A 24,909-nucleotide genomic window follows, 5' to 3' on the forward strand; every position below is an offset into this window, starting at 1 on the left:
AAGACATGCTACTTGCTATGGGTAAGATATTAGTCTTCAGAGGTCCCTGTAGTACTGCGTACTTACCCTGCACCCACCCAGGGGCCCAGCTACAGCAGGAGAGGCTAGAAGCAGTCCTGCAGGAACACTGGCTTGGTTCTCTAAGATCAGAGGGAGGTTCTCACAACCTCATTTCCAGTACTTTGGCAACTGGGGATAAGAATAAATACCCAGTTTAGGGGCCAGCCATGGCCCCTGGATTGAATCTACAAGGGTGCCCCAGCTTACCTGTGCTAGCCACAAAGTAAAAACAGACACTCCCCAGTTCCTGCCCTGCACACCATGGACTCTGCAAACACACACAAGGCCGTGTCCTCAAGCCCAGCCACCTACTGTCCCTGTGACTAGAGCAAAGGTCTCACCTGAGCTTTGCTGTCAGAGCTTGAGGCTGAGGCAGCAGAAGGGACGGCAGCCGCATCCCTCTGCAGCAGCTGAAGGCCCAGGCTGGACAGGTCCTTCTTAATGCTCAGAATGATGGTTGACTGGTTCTCGTAGCTCTTCAGCTGCTCACTGAGATGGCGTATGCTGTCTTTTACCACCTCGTTCTCCTGGCTCAGGTTGGCCTTAATTGTCTGTGGAGCAGGATTCATGGTCATGCCTGGCCCTGCTTCTTCTGAGCTGCCACACTAGAAGGGCATGCCAACTTGGCCATCAAGACTCAAGGGGCATAGATATAAGGGGCAGTTTATATCTATGAAGTGAACAGGGTGGAAGAAAGCATGTCCCGTAAGACCTGTAGTTAATGAATCTTATTCTCATGACCAAATGAATGAAAAATAGGTAATATATGTTTATATTAATAAAAGATGTGAGTAGGCCAGGTATGGTGCATATGCCTTGAATCCCAGTACTAGGGAGGCAGAGGCAGGTGGATCTGTGAGTCTGAGCCAGCCTGGTCTACAGAGGCAGGCGGATTTCTGTGAGTCTGAGGCCAGTCTGGTCTACAGAGGCAGCGGCAGAGCACTATGAGAGCACATATAGGTAATACTGTGCCAAGAAAAACTCTCATATCAGCTTCCCCAGCTGGTCTGACCCAACAGGTCTCAGATAAGTCACTGGGACCCCCAGCTTTGGGTTTAGTGAGGGTAAGTCTTCTCTCCTGTAGCACAGGATGCCCAGTTACCACCTCCCTCTGGAAAGGAAGCTGGGAAAGGAAGTCCCCACGCCTGCTCCTGGCAGCTGCGTGTCACTAGATCCCTGGTGCTCAGCAGAAGCCGGATGCAGGAAATGGGTGGAGGGTGGAGGCCAGGTGATGCCAAGAGAGGCAAGCCTTGAACCTTCAGCCTGGACCTCCAGGCTTGTCCAACTGTTCATGTACTCAGAATACACAGCTTGTTCAGTCTGTACTCTAGTGCCTTTGCTTCTACACAGGCAGTGCTGGGATTGTTAAATCCACTGGGGCTTGGTCAGGTCTGTTAGGTTGTACACAACCGATGGTAAGACAATCCTCCAGGAGCGGTACCCCAGACCGTGTGCAGTGTGGATCCCGATGTTGGCAGCACCCCTCAACACTCCTTTCACACTACCAAAGAGTACCTCAGTTTCTTTATCCAGGCTTTTAGCTTCCTTGGGTTCTTGAAACCCCCAGACCTCTATCCCAATGGCAGGACCCTGCAGTTCACACCCTCCTCCCAGCTCCCTGCTGGAGTTTCCTTCCTATGGCTACCAGGATGAAACAGCCCTGGGCCCCTGGCCCTGCCCTTACCTCCTCCAGCGTGGTCATCTGGGAGGCCACCTTGTGGATGTAGGCACGCACTTTCATCAGATCCACGCTGTACAGGGCACCCTCCAGGAGGTCTGCCATAGACTGCAGCTGGAGGTGGGAGTGGAATAGGGAGACAGATGGTTAAGCAAGATGGTTCTGACCTGAACATATCAGGCCAGAGGGCACAAAAGAGCTCCACCGCAGAAAAGAGGCCCAGAATCCCAGGGTCTCACAGAGGCTTGGGCTCCAGCCTGCTCGTAATCACAAGGAGCAGATAAGATTTTATTGATTCATTTCACAAATATGCATATTTGTGTTTTCTTTTTTTGAAGTGCTGGGGATGTCTCTGAAGGTTGTCTACATACTAGGCAAATATTACACCATTGGGTCACATCTCCAGGAAGTGGGGGTTATATGTAGGTGATATATCTCCAGTTTCTCTGTGATGGGACCTTTCAAGTTCCTCTCTGATAAAATATTTTGAAATAGACAATTAGCTGCTATCATCCACAATCACCCTTTTATATGATGGAATGGGGAGTTCCTCCTCTGACCTGCATGTGCCCAGCAATCATCCTCTCCATGCGAGCCTACAGTCTGTGTCTCCAGAGGCAGCCCTGCAGCATGACTGAGAGCTATGGGCTCCTCGGATTCAGGCTGCAGCTGTCTCTGGCCACATTTGTACGGGGGGGGGGGGGGGGGGCGCCTCAGGGCCCTGCTTTATGTACTTTGCTATTGTGTCTAGGGGACACTTTTTTAAATATTTATTTATTTATTATGTATACAATATTGTGTCTGTGTGTATGCCTGAAGGCCAGAAGAGGGCACCTCATTACAGATGGTTGTGAGCCACCATGTGGTTGCTGGGAATTGAACTCAGGACCTTTGGAAAAGCAGGCAATGCTCTTAACAGCTAAGCCATCTCTCCAGCCCCTGGGGGACACTTTTATAACTTGCTTTTTAGTCATGAATCACTGGACAACGAGTACCTGTTTTAATTGATCAACCCAACCCAAACATGGACCTTTTTACTTTTTCTTTTTTAGACTTTTTTATTTTATGTGTATGGGTGTTTTGCCTGTATGTATGTCTGTATATCACGTGGGCACTTTGGAGACTAGAAGGCGCCATTGGATCCCCTGAAATTGGAGTTACATATGTTTGTGAGCTACCATCTGAGTGCTGGGACTCAAACCCCAGTCCTTTTGCAAGAGTAGCCAGTGTTCTTAAGGGAGGCACCATCTCTCCAGCCCCAGTGGGTTACTATTGTCTGAAGTAAGCTCAAGGAGCATACACTGGCAGAGCTGACTGCAGAAGACATCCTGAGCCTGTGCTCAGAGCCACGTGAGCGGGGAATATGGAGCTCTGCCTCTTTTACTGCTGAGTGAAAGGCATAGGAACAAACAGCTTGAGGTGCCTGTGGCAGAAATCAGTGCCGAACAGGAGAAGAGATTCTGGTTTTTCATGATGCTTTGTAGCCCCTCAGCAGAGAAATTTTATTTGGGTTGACACTCATAAGAGATTGGACTTCAAATTTGGCACGCCCGCTTCCTACCTTCCTCTCCCCCCTCCCTCCCTCTTCCTCTCTCTCACATTTCTTCCTCCGCCATCTCCCAATGTAGGCGAGCTCAACAGCGGAGGCTACAGGTCAATGTTAGTTGTCTCCTAACCTTCTCCATCTTACGTCCTGAGACAGGGACCCTGGAAGTCACCATTTTGGCTAGACTGAGAGGTCAGCAAGCTCCAGGATCCTCCTGTCTCTGCTTCACCAGCACTGGGCTACAAACATGTGACTCCATGGCTGGCCTTTGTGTGGTGCTGGGATTCAAATTCAGGTCCTCAGGCTTGCACAGCAGACACTTCACTCAGTGAGCTCCCTCTCCCCAGCCCCTTCCTCTTCTTTTTCCTCTCCTTCCCTTTTCTGCACCCAGGGAACCTGTGCATGCTAAGCAAGTGCTCTACCACCAAACTGTACTCCAACTTCCGTCCGTTTCTAGAATATTTCACAAAGTATTAGTCCTTCACTGAGTCTTTCGTTTATTTGTTTCAAGACAAGGTCTCTCTGTGTAGCCCTGGCTGTCTTGGAATTCACCGTGTAGACCAGGCTGTCTTCAAACTCACAGAGCCGCCTGCTTTAATCCCAAGTGCTGGGATTAAAGACCTGAGACACTATGACTGGCATTGACAGACTTTTTTTTCCTTAAGTTTATACAAAGCAATTTATTAACAGAAACTAATTTGAGAGGTCCTGTTCACAGACGGTGACCATGACAACCCTCTTCCTTCGGGTGCTGTCAGAGCGAATGGGGGTGTCACTCTCAATCTACCCAGTCTTCATCCCTGAGCGAGCAAGAACTCTGAGGTGTAGGAGGAGCTGCGGGCAGGCTTGCTTTTCATCCCGTCCGGCTCCCAGCCACCAGCTAGCTTTTTCCCCGAAATAACACACAAACTGTATTCATTTAAACACTGCCTGGCCCATTAGTTTCAGCCTTTTATTAGCTAATTCTCACATCTTGCTTTAACCCATATTTAGTAATGTGTGTAGCACCATGAGATGGTGTCTTACCGGGAAAGATTCAGCATATCTGACCTGGTGGCTGGATTCATGGCGGCTGTCTCAGAGAGGGGAGAGGCATGGAGTCTGCCTAACTTCCCTTCTTCCCAGCATTCTGTTCTGTCTACTCCACCTATCTAAATCCTGCCCTATCAAAAAGCCAAGGTAGTTTCTTTATTAACCAATGAGAGTCCTCCATCACTGAGGGCTGACTGGGCTCTAGGTCCAGGGGTCTTGGTCTTGTTTCTTTCTGTGGTGTGGAGTTTGATATGTGATGCCCCAGCTCCTTGCACCTCTGGGCCACATCCTGGGTAGCCAACGTGGCTGCATATGGAGAGGACCCGCCTCTTTTCTTTCTTTTTTTAAAGATTTATTTATTTATTATGTATGCAGTGTTCTACCTGCATCTATGCCTGCATCTCATTACAGATGGTTGTGAGCCACCATGTGGGTGCTGGGAATTGAACTCAGGACCTCTGGAAGAGCAAGTAGTGCTCTTAACTGCTGAACCATCTCTCCAGCCCTGAGGGCTCACCTCTTGATAGACTTTTTCAAACTGTAGTTGTTTTTTTTTTTTTTTTATTTTATTATGTATACAATGTTCTGTCTGCATGTATGCCTGCATGCCAGAAGAGGGCACAAGATCTCATAGATGGTTGTGAGCCACCATGTGGTTGCTGAGAATTGGACTCAGGACCTCTGGAAGAGCAGCCAGTGCTCTTAACCTTTGAGCCATCTCTCCAGCCCCCTGTAGTTGTTTTTGTAAAGATTTATTTTAGTTTTTAATTTGTGTGTGTGTGTGTTTACATGAGTACAGGTGTGCTTAGGAGCCAGAAGAGGATGTCAGATCCCCTAGAGCTAGAATTACAGGCAGTAAACTGTCCAACACGAGTATTGGGAACCAAACTCCAGTCCTCTGAAGGTGGCACAAAGAGCACTTAAGTGCCAAGCCATCTCTCTAGCCCAATAGATAGCCTCATTTTTAAAAGTATAATTTAGGGGCTGGAGAGATGGCTCAGCGGTTAAGAGCTCTGACTGCTCTTCCAGAGGACCAGAGTTTGATTCCCAGCACCCACATGGCAGCTCACAACTGTCTGTGACTCCAGTTCCTCGGGATCCAACACCCTCACACAGACATATATGAAAGCAAAAACACCAATGCATATGAAATAAATAAATTAAAAAGAAACCAACCCCCCCAAAAAACAAAAAAAGTATAACTTATTTTTGTTTTATGTACATTGGTGTCTGTATGATTTTGTCAAATCTCTTGGAACAGGAATTACAGATAGTTGTGTGCTGGCAGGTAGGTGCTGGGTATTGAATCCAGGTTCTCTGGAAGAGCAACGGGGCTCTTAACTACTGAGTCACACCTCCAGCTTCCCCTCCCCCTACCCCCCTTTTAAATTGGATCTTCACTACAGATAGTGATCAGAAGCCACGCATCATGTATATGAGGAAGTGACAGGTAACCATGGGACTAAACAGGGCTAGAGAGGGCACAGATGCATCCTGTCACAGCATTCCACCAACCTCTGCCCAGAACGCTCCATCTGCCTGAGGACTCCTACGCATTGCCAGGCCCACTGTTATTCTTGCTTTGGGGCTCCCATGATCCCTGGCACAATCCCTAGCCCAGTCAATACAGAGCATATTGTCATTGTTGGGGCCAGCAGCTGTGTCCTTAGAAGCCTGGTGACTCCTCAAGGCTGGGGCTATGTCTGGCCCATGTCCAGAAAGAAAAAGAGGAAAGTGGTTAAAAGGCATTTTTCTTGGCCAGTAGAGCCAAGAAATGGGGCAGGAGGGCATCCCCTCTCCTTTACGCCTATGTAGCCTAGGCCAGACCACAACTGGAGGTATTTGCATGGGTGAAGGGGCTGGAATAGAGAGGTAGGCTGCAAGGCCAATTCTGTCCTCCCTGGGATGTTCACACAGCACTCCTGCTGATGTCAGCAGGGCCAACTGAGAGGGAGAAACCCTTGTACTGGCTCCCACTGCCTCTGGCCCATTCTCATTTTGGGGGTTCCCTGAGTACACTTTAGGTAATCTCTCCTGCCTCTGGCATGTCCTACCTGCTGGGGGTTTCTATCTCTAAGGTCAGGTCAAGACTCTGTGCTAAGACCTAGTGTCTGCCATGCACTAAGAAGGCCCAGGGACAGTGACTTGGTGGGAACCTCAGCCTGGTGACCTTTTAGGTGGGCAAGTGACCACAACAGAGAATTTGGGGCTCAGCTCACTCCTCTTGGTGACTTCAGGCAATTTACAACCCTTCTTTGGATTCAGAGACCATTACAATAAAGCTGTCACCAAAAGCCCCTTTCCTAAAGGACTCCAGCAAGGATGGCATGAGGCAGCGTTTAGACAGAGGCCCTTGGTGACTTCATAGTGAGCATGCTCACAACTCAGCTGCAGAAGCTGGGTATCAAAGGGCATGCCAGCAACCCCAGCACTTGGGAGGCTGAGGCAGGAGGATTGTTGCTACAAGTATGAGGTCAGCCTGGGCTACAGTGTGAGATCTTGGGTCTACAAGTCAAAACAAAAACAGAACCTCCAGCTACTGGAGCACTCACTTGAGGAGAAACTGAGTTTGTCCCTGTAACTGCAGCAGGTCTGTGGGTTAGATGCAGGAGAAAACAGGGCACTGGACAGGCCCATGGAGTCAGTGTGATCCAGACACTGCCAAAATGCTAGAGGGTCATTGGCTTAAAATGGCTACTCCCTCCAAGTTTGATAATTTTGGCATCAATTTATATAGTACAAAAATAAAACTAAAGTTAAATTTAAAGAATTTTTAGCCAAATACTGGAAACAGCACTTCATGGGCCTCTTGCTTCTCTGTGTCTTGCATGCAAAGGAACCAACCTCCCTACTTCTGAGTCATCTAGTTAGAGTAGTCTTGGGTCATGAGACAGTATTTCCCTGCAGGCAATGACAGACACAAGGTTCTAGTTCTCTGAACTCAGGGCCATACCATATTGAATACCATACTGATTACTGACGTTGGAGCACAGCAAACCAGCGAAAGAGAATGGAGATGAGCTGGGAGTCATGAAGTCCCTTGTCTGTGACCCAGGAATCTGGGTCTTCCACTAGCATCCAGGGTTATGTCACCTTGTAAACTTCTATGTCAGGTAGCATCTCAGATCATTCATTGTTTCCAGCACCAACAGGCCAATGAGATGCATGTTTGGAAGACACTGTAAGAGAAAAGACTTACAAAGATACAAGACGAGAAGGAGCAGAGAGATGGCTCAGCAGTTAAGACGACTTGCTACTCTTGCAGAGAACCTCTTCTGGTCTCCATAGGCAGAAAACATGCATGTGATGGAGGAGCAGGTGGGTTAGACGCACATTCAGATACAACAGGATCTGGGTTCAAAGCCCAGCCCCACCTGGCCCACCGATCACTGGCATGGCGCTGCCAACATGTAATATCAGTACTTGGTAAGCAGAGGTAGGAGGATCAGAGTTCAAGGTCGTCTTGAACTACATAGGAAGTCTGAGGCAAGCCTGAAACCCCTATGTCGATTAAAATAAACAAAAATAACCCTGGCATGATGGCATAAGCCAGTCATCCCAGAACTCATGCAACAGAGGATTGCTGCAAATTCCAGGCTGGCTATCCTGGTATATATAGTGAATCCAGGCCAAATTGTATGACCTTGTCTCAAAAAGCAAGACAGGACAAACAAAATAATAATAAAATGCCCCAGCATTTGTAATATAGTTAGGTGAAGGTAAAAAAATGGTTTAGATGACACCAGCTGGCTTCACTCACCTGTGACACAGATGTCTTGGGAAAGCCAGGTCACCCCCTCACTGTGTCAGCCTACCTTGAGGAGCTCAGGTGCCTGCTTCTTGAGTTTTTCCATCTTCCACTCATTCTCACAGGGGTTGAGTGAGGAAGGAGGAGCAGTGCAGGAGCAGCGACAGTCGGTCCCTGAACTCAGGGTCTCCACAGTGTAGAAGTCCTCTGCTTGTCCACGCCCACTTCGTACCCGGTTGCACGCATCCTTGCTCAGTGGTCTCAGAAGGCATTTGCAGCGACAGTCAGAGCCCTCTGAGGTCATCCGTACGTGGTCCAGGTTGCTGAACACCTACAAAGGGTGGGCCAGTGGGGTTCCATGTGTCATGCTGTGGTGACAGGCTGGGGTGATGGCACTTAGAGGTAGCTGAGAAGAGGCAGGGACTCAACAGCACATCACACACAACTACAATTCAAATGTTAATGCCCAGCTGTGGAAAAGTTCAAAACATGGAACTGTGGGTGGCGGTGGTGGCACACTCTTTAATTCCAGCACTCCAGAGGCAGAGGCAGGCAGATCTCTGGGAGTTGGAGGCCAGCCTGGTCTACAAAGCAAGTTTCAGGACAGCCAAGGCTACACTGAGAAACACTGTCAAAAAGAAAAAAAAATGCACACGGCCTGGATCCTTGGTGAGGGGGTAACAGGTAACATCCTTTCTGTCCCTGTCATTTTCCTGCATCGGGAAGAGAGGGCTCCCTAACTCAGACTGGTGACTAGTCAATGAAACATAGAAAAAACCCAAACAGAACAAAACATAAAAAACACATACAAAGTGTGCCTTAGGTTTGCACTATTAACACAGATAAGGACAGGCTTAGAGCCACAAGGGTTTTTGTTTTTTTGTTTTGTTTCTCTGTGTAACAGCCCTAGTTGTCCTGGAACTAGCTCTTGTAGGCCAGGCTGTCCTTGAACTCATGGGAAAAGATTGCCTGCCTCTGCCTCCCAAGTGCTGGGATTAGAGGCATGTGCCACCACTGCCCGGCAGGTCACAATCTTAAAGAAGACACCACTTTGAGGTCGAAGACTGGCCCACAACACACCATTGCTCTGCAGCTCCCTTTATTCATTCTTTCAGTTTCACTCATGTATATGATATATTTTGGTCATTTTCTTCCCATTGCCTTTTTTTTAAAAAAATATTTATTTATTTATCATGTATACAACATTCTGTCTGTGTGTATGCCTGCAGGCCAGAAGAGGGCACCAGACCCCATTATAGATGGTTGTGAGCCACCATGTGGTTGCTGGGAATTGAACTCAGGACCTCTGGAAGAGCAGCCAGTGCTCTTAACCTCTGAGCCATCTCTCCAGCCCTCTCACTGAGTTTTAAAACAACACCCCTAACCCACAATCATTAACTGCCAAATGTCTCATAGTGAGGAGTGGGACCTCAAGAGCCTGTTTGCCTAGGTGACTTCTACAGAGCTGTTCTCCTGTGCCCTGGGTAGAGGGGACCTTCAGCAGGCTCTAACCTCGTTTCTTCAATGGCACAATGGAGTATCCAGACTTCTCAAAGCAGGGATCACATGAGACAACACAACCTCAAGCCAGTGGTTTCCTTTTCTGCCCCCTCCTCCTTCAATGCCACCCTTGGATGCTACACACCCCATGACCACATGTGGCCACTTGTTTCAAGGACATCACCAGCTCTGTGTCCTCAGACATCAACCTAGTGAGATGGGAGGCAGGTGCCTTGCACAGATACACCTGGCCTGTACCTTGGGCCCCAGACCCTTTGTGAACAACTAGTCCCAGCCCAGCTCGCAAAAACTCACCCCAGTGCTACAGCTGCTCAGCTGCCACTGGATAAGAAACCATGAGGACACAGGTGAGCTCATGGCACCCTGGACCTCTGTTGAGCCCCGAGACACTGCCTAAGGAAGGGGACTTAGACTTTCATTTCCTCTCTAGATCCTCAGATACCTGTGCGAGCCCCTGGCTTCTGCCAGGCCCCAAGTGGGTGACAGCTAGAAGTGCAGGAGAAATAGATCAGGGTACATTTTGGCTTCTTTGGTTTTTTGTTTGTTTGTTTGTTTGTTTTGTTTTGTTTGTTTTGTTTTTCGAGACAGAGTTTCTCTGTATAACCCTGGCTGTTCTGGAACTCACTCTGTAGACTAGGCTGGCCTCGAACACAGAGATCTGCCTGCTTCTACGTCCTGAGTGCTGGATAAGCCTCCAGCTTATCCTGACTTCTTTAGATACAGAGATGAAATGCAGAGGCTCTGCGAGTGTTGAGGGGGCTTGGAGAAGTGTGCCCTTGTGGAGAGGACATTGCTGGAATGCAAATCAGACAAAAACAAGAGAGAGCCTGGCTTTTCAGGAGGCCTTGGAAGTGGGGGTGGCAAGATCACTCTGACTGGTGCTTTCATGGGTGCAGGGTGGCAGGAGGTGAAACATGGCAGAGCCCAGTCTTAGAGGGTCTAGGGCTGGCTGAGGATCCCAGCTTTCTATTTGAATCTGAAATGTTCCCCAAGATTCCTGTGCTAAAGGCTCAGTTGCCTGCTGATGGGCCAGGGAGGAGGAATCACAAAAGCTCTGAGCTCATCTGTGGCTTAATCCATGGATGGATTCATAATTGGATGGCATTTTTGGGAGGCGGTGCAACCCGGGAGGGGGCCTAGGTCATTGAGGGTGTGCCCCAAAGAGTGGTTCTTCTCTGCAGCCCGCCCATCCCGCTGCCTTCCCTCCCCACTCCTTCCAGCTTTCACTGCAGCGTGCACCCTCCACAGCTTCCCAAGAAACCCAAGTCCACACCGCCTGGGCTCACCCACTCCAATGTGCTATTTTACTTTATTTTGTCTTTCGAGACAGGGTTTCTCTGTGTAGCCTTGGCTGTCCTGGAACTAGCTCTGTAAACCAGGCTGGCTAGGAACTCACAGAGATCCGCCTGCTTTTGCCTCCTGGGTGCTGGAATTAAAGGCATGTGCCACCATAGCCCGGCCTCATGTGCTATTTGATGGCAGGGAGGCTGGAGGCCATGGTCAACCAGGTTAGCCTAGGGCTGACAGCTGTGGGCACAGATCCCACCAAGGACACAGGGGGGGACTGAGAGGTGGAGTGCTGGTCCCACAGACAGGGCAGGAACACACTGAGCTGTAGGTGATCTGTTTCTCTGGGTGGGTGCACTGGTCTACTTTTTCTATTGTTAGCAACATCCTACAGATAAGAAAATAGCCCCTAAGCCATAAAAATGCCAGGTTGGGGAGGATAAGCCTGGGCCATGTGGATTTCCTTTTTTTTTTTTTTTTTCTGCAGCTGTGGGGGGGGGGGGGCGGTGGGCGGAACAGGGAACAGTGGGCGGAGAGGAGAGTTAGAAAGAAGGCTGGGGTCCTGCTTTCTGTCTTGGTCCTCTGTGGGTGGAGTGTACTCTGGGTGTTGCAGACTATTCCCCTGCTTGTGGACAGACAGCCTCAGAGGCCTGCTGGTTCCTTAGGCTTCTGCTGGCCCCAGAATCCCACCAGAGAGGAACTCACATCCTCTCAGCTCTGCCAAACTCCACGATACTGTATATTACTTCCCCATGAGGGTCAAAAGCCCAGCAAATAGGCGTACGAGTGTGTGTGTGTGTGTGTGTGTGTGTGTATGTGTGAACCCATAGAGTTCTCTCCTGGAGGACCCCCCCCATTGACTTTAACCATCCCCATCCAGCAACTGCCTCCAAACTAGACTATGCATTCCTTCTTTCTCAGATGAGGTACTATGTCCTAATGGCGGTGGCCAAGAATCTCACGATGCCAGGAGCTGGAAGAAAGTCCCTGATCCCAGACCTGGTTTCCAGGAACGTGGCAGGGTCCCACCTCCAGTGGGGTAAAGCTGGAGACAGCCAGGCACCATGGTGAAAAGCTGTGTCTGGGCTATAGTTTTGATTCCGGATACCTCCTTCCTGCATGGTGTTGACCCCTTGGAACCTCAGCTTCCTCCTCTGTAAAATGGGGTGGCTATCAAACCCTTCTTGAGCTTGTCATGAAACTGCAGCCATGTATGAAGAGCACCTGGCAGTTATGGCCCAGAGTAACTCCTAATTTTAGTAATCTGTGCTCTATCTGCTACTTCTGGAAGCCCCCCCCCCATTTCCTCCATGTTTTCCACCTCTCTCTGCCCTTACCACAACTCCGTGGTACATTAGAGAAGTCTAGAAGCTTGCCCACACAGCCTGATTCCAAATTTTGTTTACATGGTGCCCTTGTCCTGAACATCTGCAGTCAATAAGCTAAAGCTTCTAGCCTAGCAACTGAGCTGGGATCAACAGAGGTCCACATAGAAGGTGGTCATGGGACCTGGCACTACCTCCTGGGTCTGCTCCTTGGCATGAAGGCTGAAGGAAAATCCCTGCCTCAGCCCCCATCTTTCCCCCATCAGCACCACCAAAGCTCCTCGATGTGTCAGTGGTGGTGGTTAGGGTTTAGAAGGCCTCTGGGTATTTGGAAGGAAAGTTCACAGTGTGACAAACAGCTAGAGATGTTTCCGAAGAGAGCCGGATCACTCTTGCTAGAGTAAGGGAGTGTTCCTTTAATGACTGGGCAGGTTCCCATGAGGTTGCATTGAGATTGGGGCCGCCTTCTTCATGACTGTCCCACTTTACCTGAGGCAGTTCACCTGCAAAGCCCTCAACTGAAGTTCACCACCATCCAGACACCTCTTTCTGGAGGCCCCAAATTCAAACTGGTAAACTCTAGGCAACATCTTATCCCATCCTGTGTCTACCTTCCATCCTGCCCGGGTGAGGTCTCTGTGCCTCCTCTGTACCCTGGACAACTTACTAGTAGTAATGGTTTTCTGAGGTGTTACCCCAAATATGCCCCACTTTTGTACCTTGCCACCAGCTCCATGACCACAGTCCCATGTCAGTGTGCTTTCCTCTCTGCTAGATTAATCTTCCAAAAATCACTTTGAGGATCTGTTACTCCCTGGCTCCACAGATCTTAGTTCCATATTGTCTCCATAAATTCTGGGCTGGGCTGGGGCTGAGCCCACGAAGTATCTGGCATTGTACTTGGAAAATGCAGATGCCTCAGTATCCCAGAGTGAATATTATTATTATTACTATTATTATTACTGGTTTTTTTTTTTTTTGAGAGACAGAGTTTTTCTCTGTGTAGCCCTGGCTATCCTGGAACTTGCTCTGTAGACCAGGCTTGCCTCAAACTCAGAGATCCGCCTGCCTCTGCCTCCTGAATGCTGTGATTAAAGGCGTGCGCCACCACCACCCCAGTGTGATTCTTTAGAGTATTCAGATCTATTCCCTGGGGAGGGACACTAACCTTTGGCGGTTGTATGTGATGTTGAATATAAAATGCTGGGCATGGACCTTAGTCCCGGCATTCTCTGCTCTCACAGGAGTGTTGAGGCAGCTCCATTCCTTATAGAGAGATGGTGGGGTTTTGTTTGGCTTGACACTGTACCACAAAGAATGACATTATTATGTCATTCTGCCTTTTCTGCTCAGGGGTCTGCTTCCAATTACTCCCACGTGCAGAAACTCTGGTAGTAGATGGGAAGCAACACCTAAGCCCCTGGGACTGACCTGCCTGAAATATCTGACCTGGCCCAGGAAACCACTGCCTGCTGGGCTAAGCCTGGACTGGTCCCTTGCTCTCTTTGCTCAAGCCCTTTCTGTCCCAGCATGTATGAAGAGTAAGGTCCCAGGAGCTCTTTCTCAGACGGAGGCACAGGTACATTATCACATCCCAGGAGTGTCTGCTGCCATGCTGGGGGACATGGAGCCTTAACTGCCTGTTCTCCCCAGCCTCGATGCTAGGAAGCCAGGCAGACACACCACAGCAGCTGGGATTTCCCTCCTACTTTAGGTCAGACAAAGCACTTCCTTAGATGGAAACTCCAAATCCTGTTTATTTAGGAGAGCCTCACTGTAAACAGCAACTTAGAATGCAGGGCGAGCAAACAGTACCAGGGTGAATACAATGGGCAAGAGCCTGACAGAAAGGAAGGCTGATGAGAGGCAAACTCAAGGCTCTGGGACCCTCGATTCACTTCAAGTTCCAAGGTGGTCCTGGTCCTCTAAGCTCCTCCCCTCCCCCAACAAAAACAGGCCAGGCTTGGAGGGGAAGAAGTTGGGTCCTTACCTTACTGTGGAGGGAAAGTGATAATGAAAGCAGCTCTGCAGAGCCAGCAGGAGTCTGGCTGGGCAGGAATGCAGAGGAAATTCATCCAGCACTTGATTTTTATTTTTTCCCAGCTGGCTGAAGTGGAGCAGGGATGGGAAGTGTCTAGGGGAGAGTTGTACTAGGTCCCCACTGCTTTAGCCTCCCTACTCCACCAGCTCCAGCTTGCCCTGGGACAAGTAAATATACCCCCTCCCATCCTAGCAAGTGTTTGGCTGACTCACTACATAAACAGGGTGTTGGGTTTTCTTTGTCTTGGCTTTGTTTTGGATGTAAGCCCTCCTGCTCTACAGCCCTCTGCAAATCTTAGAGATGCTTAGGTCCAAAAGTACTTCCCAGCCACAGAGGACAGTCAGAGGGTGAGAGAGTGTGATCAGGTCATCTGGGATTTTGCTCAATGAGCCAGAGGGGACATCTATTTTCAGTTAGAGGAACTGAAGTCCAGAAACACGCAGTCATATTTCCAAGTTTGCACAGCAAAATAGCTTTTACCTTTTGCCTGCTCACAGACAGACTTAGGTTCTACTAGAAAAAAAATGGAGTGACATCAAGAGAAGTCACTGCCGCCCCTATCCGCCACTGACCACCCCAACCATAAAATGATTTCATTGCTACTTAATAACTGTTATGACGCATAAGTTATCAGATATCCAGAATATGTGACCCCAGTGAAAGGGTCATTTGACTTCAGAGGGGTTGAGATCCACAGGTTGAAAAATACTGCTCTAGGCCCATCTTTATCAGGTCGTTTCTAGAACCTTAAGAGGTTCTTGATCTGTTCTTGCTCCCTCTATGTTCTGGATCTAATACCTGAATTCTTGTGGTAGCATGGTAGCATCCATTGGGCACCTACTAGGTGCAGTGCTAAACATTCTGCATATTCTCACTGAATTTAGAAATCATCAACAGTAGGGAGTTGGTACAATTCCCCACTCCCCATGCTTATAGGGGAAGGAATGATGGTGACTGTCTTTAATCCCAGAGTTGGGGAGGCAGCTACAGAAGGATCTCTGAGAGTTTGAGGCCAGCCAGAGTTTTTTGTTTTCCTAGACAGGGTTTCTCTGTGTAACAACCTGGGCCGTCCTGGAACTTGCTTTGTAAACTAGGCTGGCCTCGAATTTATGGAGATCTGCCTGCCTCTACCTCCCTGCAAAACCAGAATTACATAGTGAGACTATGGAAGGAAGAAAGGCAGGCAGGAAGGAAGGAAGGAGGAGGAGAGGGAGGGAGGAAGGGAGGGAAAGAGAGGCTAAGAGAGGTAAAAGCACCAGCTACAGCTGAGTACAATGTGTGAGTTCAGGTCTCAGAGGCCAGGTGGCCTTTTCACTGAGGAAAAAACTCTGAGCTCCCAGCATCTCCTGAAAGTCTTGGTTAGGCCCACTGCAAGCCCAAGAGTACCTGGATAACTGCCCACGCGTGGGTCTACAACCACGTGGGCAGTCTCCGCATGGAAACTCAACCATTTGCTCTTACTGACCACTTTTCCCTGCCAGCCCCAGAGCACCTGGGACTTCCCAACTTGATCCTGGGTTTGAGGCCCTATCTCTGAGCATTACAAGGTCCACAGCGCCTCTTTCTCAGGCTCCAGGACCCAAGCACTCTATCAATACCAACGCTTCTTCCCGCACATGTTCCTTTTTTAAGGCTTTTGATTCCAACAGAGCCCAGACCAAATCCAAATCTGATCTGCCTTTCCTAGTCCCCATCTGCCCGCTGAAGGCACCCTCCTCGGCCATAGCGCCCCCTCGCGCCGGTCATCGTCGAGCTGTGCCAGGTTCCAGCAGCGCACGTACCTTACTGTCGGGCCGCACGGGATCAGCCCGAAGCAAAAGTAGCAGTAGCAGCAGCAGCCTCAAATGAAGGCACCAAGGCCGGAGGGCTGCCGCTGCCATGACTCGACAGGAACGGACGTCTCCACCAGCACGCTTGGGATCGCCGGCAGCACGGCGAGCTCGACGCTGCAGCCCGGCTTTGCCGCGGGGCGCCCCCCAGCCCGGGGCCCCTGCAGTGCCGCTGGGGGCGGAGCTAGGGTGGAGGGGTGCCCGCTCCTCCCTTCCCATCCCCGCCCATCCCCTGAGGTCCTGAGGCTCTGAGAAGTGCCGGTGGGAGAGAGCCGTAGCAGCAGCCAGGCCGAAAGAGAAGTACGGGCTCGCGACGAACTGAGGTTCCGTTCTGTGAAATGAAGGTCCTTAAAGTGTCCCTTTGCCTTTTTGAGTACCAGTTTCCTCATTGATAAAAGGGAGAAAATAGTCGGGCGGTGCTAGCGCACGCCTTTAATCCCAACACTCGGGAGGCAAGATCAGTAGGATCTCTGAATTCGAGGTCAGCCTGGCCCACAAAATGAGTTCCAGGACAGCCAGGGGTACACAGAGAAACCCTGTCCCGAAAAACAAAACCAAACCAAAACAAAACAAAAAAGTGGTGGTGGGGGAATAGTCAAATTGCCCTTTTGGAATGGCTACAAAGTTCGAGTGGTACTTACAGTTTACCCTTTGCTCCGACAAAGCTCTCCAGTCTCTGAGCCCCTTTTCTTTCACATCTTCCATCTTTCTTCTCTCTGTTGTGCCAGTAACAGCTATTTTTTTTTTTTTTGGTTTTTTTGATTGTTTGTTTGTTTCAAGGCAGGGTTTCTCTGTGTATCTTTGGAGCCTGTCGTGGAACTCGTTCTGTAGACCATGCTGGCCTCAAACTCACCGAGATCCACCTGCCTCTGTTTCCCTGGGATTAAAGGCGAGCGCCACCACCGCCCGGCTTGACTGACTCTTGAAGGCTTGTCCTGCTAGAGCAAGGCCACCAGAGGAACTCTGCCCTCTTCTGGACAACCAATGGCATCCTCCTACAGTCATCTCTGTCACTATGGATCACCCACAACTCAAACGTACCAAGTTCCGGATTGGCTTTGGGATCTCGTTTTGAGCGGGGTCTCCTGCAGACTCCCCCTCATCCTCAGAGGGCTTCCTTTCCATTTCTCTTGTATTCCCTATAAATGCCGAGGGCCCTTTAAATCTGCTTTACTACACAGGCTGTCTCCTCAGCTGGAAACTCAGAGAGGGAACTCACTTTTCAGAGTTGTGGGAAAAATGTCAAAAAATGAGAAATAGGGCCCAGTTGGGTGCTGGACTCTTAGTGGATGCCTATTAGCAAGTACCTACTGCATGCTACTCAGTAGCAGAGGAGATAATGGTGAGAGAGTACAAGGATTGGCTGGTAAGGGTATTTGGGAGGCTTTGGGAAGGAGGACGTGTGGAGCTGAACAGGAGGATGAGCTGTTTCCAGGAGGTGCGCATGTGGCTGAACTCAGCGTTGGGTTGACTTCATCTTTATCTGCCTTCAATCCTCAGGCATCAGATGTCTGTCCAGCCACTTGGCATTCCAGGGAAGGGGCCTGTGATGCAGAGAAAGCTGGCTCTGGGAAGACTATGTGATCCTGACACATGGTGAAATGCAGAGCTGAAGAAGGATTTCTTCCTATGACACTAGGGCTTGCTGCGGAGTACAGTGCCCAGCCCTTGGGGAGCTCAGAAAGTGGCGCGGAAGACCATTTCCTACAGTCCACCTAGACAGGGAACACAGAGGGACCTAGTTGTCCCTTGATCAGAGGTATTAAGGAAGGATTGGAACAGGATCTAAAAAGATGAGTTAAGAGTGTATAGTGGTCAGGCCAAGGACAGTGCAGCTTTCTTCTTTCTTTTATGTTTTGTTTTTTTCGAGACAAGGTTTCTTTGTGTAGCCTTGATTGTCCTGGAACTAGCTCTGTAGACCAGGCTGGCCTCGAACTCAAAGAAATCTGCCTGCCTCTGACTCCCAAATGCTTGCGTCAATACTACCCCGTGGCATTTCAGCTTTCTGACCCACCAAGTACATAATGGCAATCACTTCTGGGCCATACTATTTGCATGTGAAAGCAACAGTATCGGGAATACCTCACTGAGCAGGTGTGGGAGGTCTAGACAGCATATACTTTGTGTAAATCTCTCATAACAGCGGCTGGCATGAATTAAGCATAAAACCCAGGTTAACTACTATTGGTAATGGACAGCTGTTGGAAAATGCATGTGGGTGTGGCAAAGTCTCCTGGGTAGCAGGTGAGGAAAGAGGTGTGGGTGGGCAGGAACCAGTCGGAACAGGCTAGATTGCACATGCCAGGATAAAGACTTTTAAACAATTAGGTAAGGAATGACACACAGAAACTGGAGGACTGCGGAGGCAGATGGGGCAGTGAGGTGACAGAGTGAAGACGCTTCGACATGACCTAGCAGAGAACAAGCAAGTAAAGCACTAGGGTTCTTTGTCTTCTAGTGGGTCAGATAGCGCTTACGTCCTGGGCTGTAGCCTACTACAGCAGTGATTTCCTAAGGGAGGTGGGGGGCGTCATGGAAAGCAGCCCCCACAGCTTGTCTTGAAGCCCGTGGCCGCGCGCCACCTTGTGGTCGCGGGAGTTGTGCCAAGGTGGAGGAAGGGGAGAAAATCCAAGATTTTGTTTGGTAGACACTTTGGTAAACCGAGGCGACATGTGTGAAACTTTGGTAAATGGAGGCATGCGTGTGTGTTTTAGCATGTTACCATTGGTCACGGTGCAACGGAAGGTGACGTGTGTGTGTGTGTGTGTTAGCATCTTATCATTTGACAGGGTTATTACAATTCCCATTTTTCAGACAGGAAAACTGAGAAGAGGTGGGACGAACAGGCCGGAAAAGAGGATTTTAGGATACCCGTAGTCAAGAGTTTCAAGTTTTCTTTGAAGGCATCAAAGACCCTGATCTTAGTTTGCCCATCTGTTCTATGGGCAGGGTGCGGGGGGAAGGATAGAGGAGGAAGAGAAACTTTAGTCTTTCCCGCCCATCCGGAGGTTAGAGGCTTTAAACACTTCTCCGGAAAGCAGAGCTGTATAGATTCTATTTGCATACGAACGCAGTCACCTCGGGTTAAACTCGGGTCCTTTAATCTCTGGCCCAATTTGTCGCGCAGCTCCGGAGGAAAGCCCTCCTGAGTACCTACACACCCCGCCCCCGGGGGCCTTCCCCACAGGGCTGGGCTTGGTTGCACGTGCTCAGCGGGCTCCTGGTGGACCCGCCTCCTTGGAACGACTCATTATTAGCGCGGGGTAGGAGTCGGAATTACAAGGAACTCTGAATACAGAAAAGTCACAACAGAGAGGACCATGGCTAACGATTTATGGTCTGTATCTATGGGAAGTTTCATTAGAGTTTAGAATAATGACATGTTTTGGTTCTCCCTCCTCAGGACTGCCTATCTTCTTACCTCACCCCCTCAATTGGTAGAGTCCCGTGTGACCAGCCTCGCCCGGAGGACTACAATTCCTAGTGTGTCCCGCGGGCACGTGCGTGGCAGCAGCGCGTGACGTCAGAGGAGGGAGCTGGCCAGTGCTGAGGGGGCGCGGCGCGGAGGGGCGCGGAGCCGGGAGGCTCGGGGCCCAGAGCGTGCGGCGGCCGGGAGCCCGCCGGCCCCTGACAGCCCCCTCCCCCCGGTGGAAGACGACGACTACTACGAGGGCGCGAGTCATGGCGGAGCAGCGAAGCCTGCGGGGGCCCTGAGCGCCGCCGCATGGAGCGGGACGAACGGCCGCCCAGCGGAGCAGGAGGCGGCGGGGGCTCGGCGGGGTTCCTGGAGCCGCCCGCCGCGCTCCCTCCGCCGCCGCGGAACGGTGGGTGAAGGGCCTTCGGGGTCCCGGCGGTCCCAACGCCCGCGATCCCCTCTTTCTCTCAGCCGGCTCTGGCCCCGGACGCCGGGCGGCCCTCAGCGTGGACTCCACCCTGGGCTCGCACTTTCTCTCCGCAGGGTCCCCGTCCCCTCAGCGCGGACCCTCCCCCTCGCCGTCGCCCCCCTTTTTCCCTCGGGGGCCCTGGTTTATGGAGTACCCTATTTTTTTATCTGGGGGCTCACAGACGCCACACCTTGGCACCGTGCACCTATCCTGGGCGTTTTCTTCTGTAAGCCTCACGCTTCCTCCCAGCCCTGCGAGCGTCCGCCTCTGCGTAGACCCCTAATGGTGACTCTCCTCGGACCTCGGTGTCCACTCCGGTCCCCCAGCCTCCCCTTGCCCAGGCCCCCTCTCCTAGGCTCAGGTCTCCGGCGGGACCCCGGGGCTCTGGACACCTGCCTTTTCCTGGCCTTTGCTGGACGCTTCCCTCGCCGCCCAGCCTAGCTCTTCCGGGGTGCTGAGAATTCCTCACCTGGCCGGGCCGCTGTGTCCCCTTGTCCCGGCCCAGCCCGCAGGTTCCTCCGGGTTGGCTCTCCCCTTCCCCCCGCGCAGTGTTTTGTTTCTGTTTGATATTTTTCCTCCTCGGTGTTTGCGGCGGAATGTTTTTATTGGTAACGTGTAAGGAGCTTTTGTGAGGTCGTAAAAGGTGAACTTTTGAACTTGGAAAGCGCCCTGGAGCAATTAGCGAAGGCGATAGCCCCGGGAGGCCTGCATTACAAAGGGTGCTCGTTGCGGCTGGCAAACGCTCCCGCGGTAAACCCGATTTATTTATTTATTTGCCCTGCCTTCCACCTTTCACATCTCATTTCCGAATAAAGGGCAGGCTCTCAGAGATCCCTGCCTCCTCCCCTCTCTGCGCCATAAACGCGCAATTCTCTGGAAGATCTAGGACCCGAACAGTGTCTAACAAGTAACAGATTTCAGATTGAATGCAAACACCCGGGACAGTTAGGAGGCACTAAAAATTAATTGCTTTAGTAAGAAGTTTCTCAAATCAGGACAGTGACCTGGCAGGTGTGGGTTAAACAACCCGAAAATCGGTCATCAGGGCGCTCGGTTGTGGAATGAATGAATGGGGAGCCACAAAAGGGAAATCAGGCTGGATTTGCGTCATACGTTTATTAATTCATCAACCATTTATTGTTAATTCAGTAGATCTTTAGTTTCTTCTTTTTTTTTAACCAGTTAAGAGGAAAAGTCTGTTTAGAAGAAAGCCTGGCTAATTTGATATTATGGTGATCGAACGGTGATGTTTTCAAAGCTCTTGAGTTTGAGATGTGTATGATGTGTGGGATCTAGGTGGCCGGGCATCCGGTGGGGAGTGATTCTGCATGTGAACGTGTTTGGGATCGATAAAATCCCACGTCACAAAGTGGGAGGAAGGAATATAGTTAGGGTAGAAAGGGACAGTGTCTAGAACCAAGATTTCTTTAATGTTTTTGACGTTTTAAAAGTTAATTTATGCAGAGATTTGGTTTGATGTTAACCTGGGAATGTTGTAATTCTTGACCTCAAATTTGCCGTGCAGACTTTAAAATTCCATTCCCAGATCTATCGGATGTCCCTGTTAATGTATTTCCGCAATGCTTTGCTGTTTGCAAGTAGTTCCTGTCCCCACCTGTGCTTACTGTTGGAGGACAGATTTCATTGCAGCCATCACTTTCAGCTCTACTTGAGATTATTGTATGGGAAGCAAGAGAACAATGCCGTTGTTATTAATTATTCATTGGAACATTTAAAGAACTGTGTGGCAATTTTATCTCTTAATCAGATTATTTGTTAATACTCATCTTTTCCTCAACGGATCAGAACTATTTAAAAGACTTTTAAGGAACAGTCTGTTAAGCTAAAAGCGTTTTTACTATTTTACACCAGTCCAAGTTAGTGATACAAATATATTCTTTTTTTTGCCAAAAACACAATGTGAACTTTTGCCAGCTTAATTTGTTCAAGAGAAAATAGGAACTTTTTGTAGCATAGCTTGTTTTTTCAGTACAAAAATTAGCTAAAATTAGTAGTGTTTTGTAGTTTATGTTAATGAGTACCCAAAAAGTGCTCGGGAGAAATTTCAAAATATAAAGTTTTCCTTTGGAATAGTGGACTTTTTTTTTCCTTCCTCCCTAATGAATAGTTTTCTCCAAAGATAAATGAGATTGTTTGATATCTGAGGGGAAAAGCACTTCTTTAACTTTTCATCCTGGTGACATTTCCATTTTTCCTGAAGTCGTTATCTAGAGAGGAGGTCTTCGGTCTGTGCTGAATTTACAGTCCTCCAGATGTTTTTATGATTCCATCCGAACAGAGTAGCTACCCTTTTGATGCACCATCACCCTTCCGGGAATTCCTTGTGCTGACTCTGCTATTTTTGGCTGTTGCTTGTGGTTTTCATAACAAACAAACTCACTTAGTTGTAATAATGATTGCTCCCTTTTGGGATTTCAAAGAGAGATGAATGCTTTAAGGAAGCATTTGTTCATTTTATTTCAAGAGAGTGAGGGAGTAGGTTTTTAAATATTTAAATGGCAAAAAGACTATAAATCATTATAAGGAATTAAGTGCATAATTTCACCTTATTCCTTTGGAGAAAATGAGCTCACTAAGTACTGTTGATGCTTCCTCACATGAGATTACCAACAAAATGCTTCTGTTTGTTTGTTTTGTTTTGTTTTGTTTTTCGAGACACAGTTTCTCTGTGTAGTCCTGGCTGTCCTGGAGCTCAATTTGTAGACCAGGCTGGTCTCAAACTCAGAAAACTGTCTGCCTCTGCCTTTCTGAGTGATGGGACTAACGGTGTGCACCACTATGCTCGGCTTAAAATGCTTATTTCTTAAATTAAGAAGCACTTTACTTCACAAAATTTAACTTTTTACTTTTGTGACTTGAAAATTTAATTCTGAATCAACTGAGAATGTTCTAGTTTCCTTAAGGAAAAATCTGAGATGTAAAGTTACCACATTTCCAGGTTCTGATGTACCTACTGTTCACCAAAGGCTGAAAACACCTTATTCTTGCAGAGTATGAGAGCATGCTTACTAATATGAAATTCATGCTACATTTTGTAGCAGAAGTTGTAACCTTGTTCAAGTACATGAAAAGGTGTTAGAAGGGAAGCCAATGGAAAAAAAATGCAGGTTTTCAAAACTATACTCATATATATATATATATATATATATATATATATATATATATGAATCAGTATTTCTTGATTTCTCAGCTCCCTTTTTCCTCTGGAGTTATGGGACAAAGAAAAAAAACTCTAGGTTAAAACACACTTTTAGGACAGTTGCTAAAGTAGCTCTGAAATAGAAGAAGGAATGAAAAAACCATATTATAGTCAGTCCTCTTATTTGAGAAAAGGGGTCAAAATTAGAAAGCTCTGACTACAGATACACAGGCTTCCATTTCAACAAGGAAGCAGTTTTAAGGAGCAGAAGTTTTTTAATGTGCCCCTGTAGGTAGTGGTGCAATATAACCAATTCTTTGTAAAACCCCGAACACATTTCCAAAACACACAAGTTGTGAAGGGAAGTGTTTTTTGTATTCTTGAAGTCAACTTAAAAATTAAAAAATTATTCTTAATAAATGTTTTCCTGGCTTAGGTAATTCCTTGAACATTTATGGCTATCACTGTTTGATAAGTGGTGTTCAGAGATGACAAAATTATTAAGTTTGCAAGGTGGCTTGGTACTGAGCCAGAGAATTCTGTTTTGGTTATTAAGGTTTTTGTAACTGTAGTTTTGGGTTCATCTTTATTTTAATTGTGAATTTTAGGACTCTTTGGATATAACTTTGCTGTACAATATCCCTAAAATCAGCTTTAGTCTCCTGTTCCCCGGTGTTTGTAGCATAGTTTTGGGTGCTTGTTAGACTGTAAGTTAGGGAAATTAGAAAGAAAAAAAAAACAACAAATGGCATTGTGAGATAGCTATTGTTTAGAAACAAATAGGTATAATTTATTTAAATTAAATATTTCTTGCTTATTTTATTCTGCTCTTATGACCCGTTAAACAGCATCCTTTCTAGAAATGTCTCTGAAGAAAATAGATTTGTTTTCCCCGAGGGTTACAATTATTTAAATTATTTTAATAAGCCTTTTCTAGTGTACTCAGCAATTCTAATTAACAGTGATTGAGCTTGGAAGGACAAGGATTGCCTCAGCTGCTGGGGATCTGAATTGCTTTTTTCCCCACCCCCAACTGCACAGAATCGTTTGATCCCAGTGCTACCATGGTTGTCATTTGAGAAAGCAAATTGAGAGAAAATAAGTTGGGAAAATAGCCTACTTTGAGCTTTTTTTGCATTTTCGATTTTTGTTCTTAAATTATAGAAATAATTGAACTTCAGACTTTTATCATGTTGAAAGCAAGCTGGATTTACTATTATGTCGAAGAGAAAACTCCTAGATTTCTGTAAAAAATGCAAGATCTGTTTTAATGTTTTCAAAAGTTAGCCTTTGTGCAATGGAAACATTTTTATTCAAGGTAGTTTGTGGTTTTTCTGTAGAAGTATGTAATTCCAGATTAAGAAACTATGAATTCTTAAGTTTCAAACAAGTAAATGCTGTAATTTTGTTGTATTATGAGTTAACTTTTAAAAGTTTCTTCTGAAATGATATCTTTGCATCCTAACTGAAAACTTAAATTTGTTTATAGCAGAGAGGCTGTTCAACCCTAAACCACAGTTGGCAGTAGTAGTGTATATTTTTGTTTTCTAGGCTGATTTTTACTTTTAGGTTAGTGTTAATTCTATAGACACTGTGATAAGTCACCTGGCAGGTGTAATGTTTCCAAAACCAATTCCCTGGACAGCATGTAATGTACTCCGGAAAACAAATCCCAGCATTTGATCTGGAGATACACTCTTGAGTGTGTGCCAGAGCAGTGACTTACTTGCATTGTCAAAGTGAGATTTTTTTTTTAACTCGGTGATGGTGATCAAGACTTGTTAGAATAGTAGTAAGC

At 48.1% G+C, this 24,909-nt stretch overlaps 2 protein-coding genes across 4 annotated transcripts in view; one reads left to right on the forward strand and one right to left on the reverse strand.

Moving 5' to 3' along the window:
* The window catches only part of Olfml2a (olfactomedin like 2A), a 31,555-nt gene extending 15,237 nt beyond the window's left edge, over window positions 1-16,318 (reverse strand). Inside the window, exons 1-4 of one of the 2 annotated variants that reach the window (XM_038336741.1) lie at window positions 16,020-16,318; window positions 8,132-8,395; window positions 1,745-1,852; window positions 402-611 (exon numbers count right to left, since the gene is read on the reverse strand). In XM_038336741.1, the coding sequence (XP_038192669.1) occupies window positions 402-611; window positions 1,745-1,852; window positions 8,132-8,395; window positions 16,020-16,286 (849 nt within the window). In that variant the 5' untranslated portion in view covers window positions 16,287-16,318. The remainder of the gene's footprint in view (window positions 1-401; window positions 612-1,744; window positions 1,853-8,131; window positions 8,396-16,019) is intronic. The other variant, XM_038336740.1, reaches the window with a different exon arrangement.
* A 3,325-nt stretch (window positions 16,319-19,643) lies between these two features.
* Nr6a1 (nuclear receptor subfamily 6 group A member 1) overlaps window positions 19,644-24,909 on the forward strand; it is a 149,746-nt gene continuing 144,480 nt past the window's right edge. For both annotated transcript variants that reach the window (XM_038337697.1, XM_038337699.1), the window contains exon 1: window positions 19,644-19,891. In XM_038337697.1, the coding sequence (XP_038193625.1) occupies window positions 19,792-19,891 (100 nt within the window). In that variant the 5' untranslated portion in view covers window positions 19,644-19,791. The remainder of the gene's footprint in view (window positions 19,892-24,909) is intronic.

The sequence above is a fragment of the Arvicola amphibius genome, chromosome 7, assembly GCF_903992535.2.
Source record: "Arvicola amphibius chromosome 7, mArvAmp1.2, whole genome shotgun sequence".
Classification (NCBI taxonomy): Eukaryota; Metazoa; Chordata; class Mammalia; order Rodentia; family Cricetidae; genus Arvicola; species Arvicola amphibius.